The following is a 7,677-nucleotide window of genomic DNA, read 5'->3' as shown; positions in this document are numbered from 1 at the left end:
ATAGAAAATAGAGATGGTGCTTTGAGATAAAAAGTTGGAGATGATTTTTTATACCAAAGAAAATTTTTCCTCTCTTCTTTTGCTAGCCTCTTCTTTGGTTATTGTTAGAGAGATTGCATCCATTGCCAAGTTCACCAAAGCTATTCAGAAGGTGCTTCTGTATTAGCTGGTTTCGACCGTCGTATCTTGGGAGACAGACGCCAGCGTACCTCTAGCATCCGTTAGAAGGCGATGAATCTGTTTTAAAGAAACTGTCTAGTGCATGCTTCAGTTTGCTTTTTTTCTTATCGTTTGTTCTTAAATTTTTCAATATTTAGTTTACAAAGATGAGTTATAATTTTTAGTTATCTATGCTAATAATTTGCTCTATTAGTAATATAATCTAATTCATTTCTGTATTTTTAGTTGTGTCGTTTATTCTGTATTTCATCCTTATAATAAAAAATTATTTTGTCATTTCTATTTAATTTATTTTATTTATTTTCATGTATTAATATGGAAAATTACCAACAAGGAGTAATTGTTGGAACAGTATGACTATGGATCTTATCTGTTTATTTTTTTTCCTGATGAATATGATCCGGTTAAATGGCTAATAATGTATGATCAACTTTTATTCTAGAAACAAAATAAACGATTTAGATCATAGGCAACCAGTGGGCCAAATTGGACGGTCTAATTAGATGGAGACAATCCCGTCCCAAAAATAAAGCCAACAATATATTTTTATATATAAAAAATCAATGTGATAAGCTTTTCAAAACTAGTTACCATTCTTTAACCGATGTCAATGTTTAAGTGGTAATTTTGGGAGTCAATCTTCCATTCACTCCTTAATAATTTTGAACACGCAGGGGCGAACGTGTTGCACTGTGAACCCGCAACAATAGACGTGTGAGACCTATTTTAGTTTTAATTCAAAGTTGACCGAAAATCTATTTTTACAATGTACGTGTTAGAACACAGAAATTCCTATGTTAATTTCTCTACGATAAGCAGAGATTTATTTTTAAAAAAATTATAAATATTTGTACTTCACATACATACCAAATGAGAAAATTAATAGCCTATGATTAACTTCTGCATTAAATGAGAGAAAGAGAGAATTTGTATGCCATGACCTCTTATGCTGTGTTTGGTTGGGGGATTTGAGGAGGGATTTGGAAAGAAAAATAGAAAATATATGTGAAATGTGAATAAAACATGCCTAAATTTCACCTAATTTCACATACCTTTTTCCTTTCCCTTTCTAAATCTCTCTCCAAATCCCCCAACCAAACACAGTATTAATGTTTCATTATAACCCGATTTCACAATCGTATTAGCCTATACGTATTGGTAACAAGTTATTACACGAGGATTTGTATGCCATGACCTCTTAATTAGTTGAAACAAGTTATTTTTAATTTATAAATTTTCTACAACCCATTATCAGTTCTATTTATTAAATACATTTTGAGAGAGACAGAGAGAGATCATTTATCTCTTTCCACATGTTCCAAAACATAATCCCTCATGATTCTTGTGTTAGATTCATCAACCATCTGTCAAAAAAACAAAAACAAATTAACAAATTGTGAATAAAAATGATGAGACACAACAAAACATATAGAGAATAGAAAGAGAAACTTTGAGAAAACAAAAAAAGAATAGTAGTAGTAAATTCTTAACCTTAGAAGCTAACCGCTTTAAGTTGTCCCACTCAAAATCATTCTTGCAATATGCTGATCTAACCTGCTTCATATTATCATATTATTTACTCAAATATGTAATAAATTTAGGCAGAGAAAAAAATAAATAAGGAAAGATAAGTAGCCATTCACTTCTTTTTTTTTTTCCTCTACAAATTTCTATTAAAATTTAAAATCCAAGCACAAAGAAGAAAAAAAAAATTAATTCTGAATTCTCAAAAAACAACTGACCTCTAATATGCGCAAAGCTGCAATTTGTAATTCCCACATGATGAGACAGAGAGAGAGAGAGAGAGAATTCACAAGAGTTAGATCTTTAATATTAGGAGTTTATGTACAACAGATCAAATAAATATTTTCTAGCATACACCCCCAAAAAATGTTGGGATCTTCTGTTCTTTTTTGGGTGGGTGTGTGTTGATGCAGTTTTAGTTGTAAAATTATATTTTGAGATTTTTCTATGTTATGATTGATAGTCACAGTACATTGAAAGCGTTTGTTTAGAACTAGAGGGGCTTCAAATTGGATTAGAAGACGTGACGTTTATTGTTTTTTACCAATTCCCTTTTAATCCGACATTTCTTCGACCAAATTTATAAACTGACCTAAATCGCTAATCATACATGTGTGGAAACTATAGTGAATCTTACCCTCCCCTTGGACGGTAAACAACCCTCCTTGCGAATTATTTTCCATCCATAATTTAATAGTAAAAAATAATCTTTCAAATTTGATCTCATCTTTTATCTCACTCTAAGCAAACATTCTCGTAGTATATCTATCTATCTTCTATACTATTATTAAGTGAAAGTTGGACTTGATGTCAACGTGATAGCTTTATCTAACCTAAAATAAAAAATTATTATTTAAAAGTGTGAACTCAAGATCTTAAGTTTCATTAACAACACTTTTAACACTTAAGCAACATATATATTATGATACTAATTTTTTTATTATTTATTTTTATTCTTACTTATTTGAATTGTACACGTATCGTGTATGCCACCTACTAATCTATATAATCCCAATCAATAATACCATGATACATACCAACAAAATGTGGAACCCATGGAATCACTTATCCTTGTGTTCCCTAATTTAGTCCTTTCAAACAAAACATGCCATTGAGAAAAAAGAAACAAGAAAAACAAATTTAAGATTTTTGTCACCTTCTTTAGCCCAAAAACAATGAAAAAATCAATGAGAATTTCTTTAGATCATTTCCACATGGCTACAATTGTTTAATTAAACAGTTTTTTTGGCATCATAGATTTTTTAAATTAGTTATTTTTTTGCTTGTGTAATGCAGCTTATTATAAGTTAAAAGCTGATAATCTAAAAAATAGAAGTCAAAAGCATTTCTCTCTTAACTTTTAGATAATCAACTCTTTTTTTTTTTAACTTATCCAAGCTATTTTTATTTAATAAGTTGTATGTAAAAATGTACTAACAATTTGACACAAACGTCTAAAATAAAATAAAAAAAAATTATTATAAACAGCTCATATAAATTTGTTTTGATTGCTCACTATGGACATGAAAACAATTTAGCATACCTAAACTTTTATGCCGCAAAGATTCCCTCATCAAATCTGCACAAAACTTGTCTCCATCATTCAATGAGTGAGTACCCAAAAACTCCATCAACTCTTCATATGCCTCAGGATTATAACTCTGCTCTGTCAAGTAAACATTCACAAATGAAAATGGTCCAAATATACATGTTTTATACACCAATTTCAAGCTTATTTTCAAACACAAATCCTAGAGACCATTTTCACAATACTAGTATATGATTTTACGCAAGGATGGATCTAGACCGCACCCCCAAAAAATTGGAAAAACTACTTATATTATATTAGTAATAGTAAGATAATTGCAAGAAAATGAAAGATTACATGTGTATCCCCCCCCCCCCCCAAAAAAAAAAAAAGTTTGAATGCTGGATCCGTTGTTGATTTTAGGAATTTAATGTTTTATATTTCCTAATTATCTTGCTCAAATAACTAATACCATTACTCACAAGGTTCCAAATCACTGCACAGAGCATGTAGAATTATTATGATAGTCGCAATGTAATGATATTGAGAGGGTCAAGCAATACGTATTAAGAATTATTGAATGACATGATCAAGAATTTTTTAAATTACTTTATGATGTGCATATTTTGACTTTTATATACTTAAGTGTCACATTTTGTTCAATATTATGACATTTAGAACTGCATTTTATTTATATTGTTGACAAAAGACTGATAGGTATCGGCCTATACTAATTTAAAATCAATTTATACATAAGTAGACTGATACCGATACCATTACCAATACGTATAGGCTAATACGATTGTGAAATCGGGTTATAATGAAATATTGGTAATTATCTCAGTTGGAGGATCAAAATTCCAAAACGAACATGGCCAGTACAATACATAGCAGGGTGATATTTATTTAGAACTCAGCCATGAGGACATTATGCAGACTGAGAACCAATAATAAGATATGTATATTCATATATATATGGATGGAGTAGAAGGAACCTGAAGCTGGGCAGTAACAATCCTAACTGCAATGTAAGTGAAGAAATTGTGGAGGTTCTTGGCTCCCTTTGCTTCTGGTGATGCTTCTCCAAACCCTTCATCAATAAAACCTTACTAAAATTACACTCAAATATCATGAAATTGGGATTTCCTATCCAAATCTACTATTCAAGCACAGCCTCAAGGTATCTGTTAGGAATTGTGAAAGCTAGGATCAAGATAGGTGAGACATGATAATAGAAAAGAACAGAAAAATATATATCTTATGCACACATAAAAAAAACAAGGTTTATGTGGTTCGCCATAAATAAAGATTACTACAACCATGGTCCATGGTTGATGTGATTTTATTTATGATCCATGGGTGGCTCAGCCATAAAGCCAATAACTCCATTGCTCTAGGCCTCCAATTTTTGAAGGTCGTAATTTTTTTGAAAACCTATATTTTATAATTAAGATCATATATAGTTTCTACATCTTCTTTTAGAAAATAAGGCATTTGTTTAGATGAAAAAAGGCCCATTAAACAAGAAAGGTAACCAAAAATTATTAAGTATGTTTAATTAAAATTTTAAAATTTTAATTCCTATTATATCTTAATATAAATTTACTAACACGGATAATACATATTAAATCTGAAAATAAAATATTATTTTTTTCTCATAATATACCTTAATCACATATACGCATTCTTCATTTTTTTTTCAAAATTTCAATTATTTTCCTCACGACAAAAACCCTAAACCATGAAACCAAAACTAACCTTTGTGTTTGGAAAAGAAAGCCCTTTGTCCAAATAGAAAAAGACCCATTACAAAAAAGCCCCCAAAAAACTACACTAATTAACTTATAAAAATAACAGATATTTATAAAAATACAATTGTCTTTACTTTTACCCGACATAAATCTCAATAAAAACAAAAGATTCAAAATCCACACATTTTGTCTCTATACTTTGTTTAATTCAAATCAAAATATTTTCTAATGTGTGAAGATATTTTTAGTTTTTTTTATTTATTTATTTTGACTTTCAAAATTATTTTGATGATAGTCTTAAAAAATTTAAAACAATTAATTAGCCATTATCAATTGAAAAAATATATGTTAGCAAAACTTAAATATAAGAATATAATTAATAATTTTTCATATCAAAAAGTAAGAAAAATAAAATTTAAATATAAAAACATTCAAAAAATGTTAATAAAAAAAAAAAAAAAAACCTCTTTTAAAGTTGTTGATTTAGTCATCTTTTAAAATTTTAAGTAATTTTTTTTTACTTTTTTAGATACACTAATAAAATATTTGTAAAAATATATTTTAAAAAATCAATCAATACACAAGAATATAAAAAATAAACTGAATTCTCATATATATATATATATATATATATTATTTCTTATATTTAGTGAATTTTTAAAAAAAAAAATTCACAAATATTAAACTTTTTAACTGTATTTATATTAGATGTATCTAAAAATTAAAAAAATTCAGTGAAAAGAAAAAAATACGAAAAATATTTTAAAAAATGCATCCTGAAATTCCAAACCAAATAAATTGATAGAGACTCAAAAATTTTATCCATAAATTGATTTTATAATCCAAATTCAACTCTTCATTGATGGTCCACATTTAAAATCAATTTCTCACACAACTTTTCTAGACACAAATTCTGAGACTACAGCTAACTTTCTTCACCTAAAAAAAAAACTCAACAGTAATATTATAAATTTAGAAATTGGATCCAAAAATATTAATTTGTGACTAGATTCATTTATATTTAAATTCTACACTATATATAAATTTAATTTTCACCATACAAACACATTACTAAGAAAAAATTGAGATGGTTTTTTTCTTCCGAATAGGATTTTATAAAAGGGTCAATTACATTTTTTCAAAAATAATTACATGTAAGTGGAAAAGTTTATAATTATTTTTTTAAATGCCACTAATATGATATTTCCATATATAAAAAGTCAAATATCTAGAAAAAACACTAAATATATATATAATTGCATACCAGGGACATACATCTTTTGACAGTAGAAACGAGTGGGTTGAGAAATCATCTGCTTCCATGGCCTAAATGGAGAAGAATCCATTATGCTTCTTCCTCTTCTTCTGCAGAGTTTTGGAGGTAAAAAAGAGATCTGATGAGAGAGTTGAAGAATTGTGGTGGTGGAGGATTCCATGGATGAATAAACTGATCTCCAAATGAAGTTTGAGTTTGTAATGTGTATGTACTATTTTGTTTGTTTGGACAATTTAAACCCCAAATTGTGCCAAAATAATGAAAAATATCTCTAGTCACCTTGCCAAAGTATCTTCCCACTTGTGTGGAGGGGGTGCCAACAAAATTTATGTGGAAAATATTAAAAAGGAAAAATTACAACAAAAATAAATAAATAAAATCAAGATTCAAGTTTTTTGATAAAATAAATTCTAAATTTTTAATTTTATCAATTTAAATCATAATATTTTAATTTATTTTCAATCTACATCATCCACTTATTTTCGTTAAGTAAAACATTAAGTTTAATGATTAAAATACACTTTTTTTCAATAAATTTACTCGACAAAAATAGGTAAAAAGATTAAATTGAAAATAAATCAAAAGAGTAATGGTTCAAGAATTATTTTATTACAAAACTCAAATCTTGAAGACTTGTTTTATAATTTTCCCTATTAAAAAAAAAACCTTTTTTAAGTAATAGTTTTTGAAAACTTTTTATGTACTTCTACAATAGAAGGTTTGTAAAAGAATTTTAAAAATTGACCAATTTGTAAGCGAATTCACTACCAAAAAAAAGAAAAAAAAAAAAAAACATTTAAAAGGAGCAAGGATCCACTCCTTGACTCCCTACTTGATGGGCCATTAGGTCTACTTTTGGGTTCAATTTTGATAATTCAAACCGTTCACATTTTAAAATTTATCATGTACATCATACCTGTAAAAAATTAAATTGATTGAATATCGAAAAAACTAAAAACTGTTTATTAAAAAAAAAAATTGATAAACAATTTTATTGTTTAATTAAACTTTTAGGTCACATGATTTTTTATATTCGATCGACTTGATTTTTTACAAGTATGATATACATGATAAATCTTAAAATATGAACGGATTAGATCATCAAAATTAGACTCAAAATTAGGCCCAATAACCCATCAAATAAAAAATCAAGAAGAGAATTCATAGGGAGAATCATGCTCATTTAAAAGTAATATCACCTCTTATTATGTCAAAGGTCAATAAAAAAAAGACATAAATAGAATCAGATGGGCAAATTTTGTCTCTTATTAAATCTATCACGTTATATCGTGAAGTGAAATTAACCATATATCATATGTATTTTATAATAAAAAAATTATAATTTTTTACTTTTTGAGTCATAATTAAAAAAATAAAAATATCATAACCAAGCACAATATGATATATAATTAAAGAAT

At 27.5% G+C, this 7,677-nt stretch overlaps 1 protein-coding gene across 3 annotated transcripts; it reads right to left on the bottom strand.

Moving 5' to 3' along the window:
• Window positions 1-1,382: 1,382 nt before the first annotated feature.
• Window positions 1,383-6,503, bottom strand: LOC114266438 (chaperonin-like RBCX protein 1, chloroplastic). 3 transcript variants are annotated; one of them, XM_028207331.2, is made up of 6 exons: window positions 6,248-6,497; window positions 4,228-4,322; window positions 3,248-3,365; window positions 1,923-1,939; window positions 1,685-1,734; window positions 1,383-1,544 (listed from the first exon to the last, which is right to left on the bottom strand). In XM_028207331.2, exons 1-6 carry the CDS (start codon window positions 6,417-6,419, stop codon window positions 1,514-1,516), a joined length of 483 nt encoding a protein of 160 aa, XP_028063132.2. In that variant the 5' UTR covers window positions 6,420-6,497; the 3' UTR covers window positions 1,383-1,513. The 3 variants fall into 3 exon arrangements, with proteins under 3 accessions (XP_028063132.2, XP_028063131.2, XP_028063133.2); XM_028207330.2 differs by having other exon boundaries at window positions 1,672-1,734; window positions 6,248-6,493; XM_028207332.2 differs by lacking the exon at window positions 4,228-4,322 and having other exon boundaries at window positions 1,672-1,734; window positions 3,248-3,370; window positions 6,248-6,503.
• Window positions 6,504-7,677: the final 1,174 nt, after the last annotated feature.

The sequence above is a fragment of the Camellia sinensis genome, chromosome 9 (genome assembly GCF_055761805.1).
Source record: "Camellia sinensis isolate YWXY chromosome 9, ASM5576180v1, whole genome shotgun sequence".
NCBI lineage: Eukaryota > Viridiplantae > Streptophyta > Magnoliopsida > Ericales > Theaceae > Camellia > Camellia sinensis.
This window is presented reverse-complemented; position numbering and strand designations above follow the sequence as displayed.

Excerpts from the sequence above, each read along its gene's own strand:
- LOC114266438 (XM_028207330.2), bottom strand. The coding sequence starts at position 6,419 with ATGGAATCCTCCACCACCACAATTCTTCAACTCTCTCATCAGATCTCT. Across the intron at positions 3,366-4,227 it reads TTGTTACTGCCCAGCTTCAG|AGTTATAATCCTGAGGCATA; the intron begins GTTCCTTCTACT and ends TTGACAGAGCAG. Across the intron at positions 1,545-1,671 it reads TAAAGCGGTTAGCTTCTAAG|ATGGTTGATGAATCTAACAC; the intron begins GTTAAGAATTTA and ends TTTTTTTGACAG.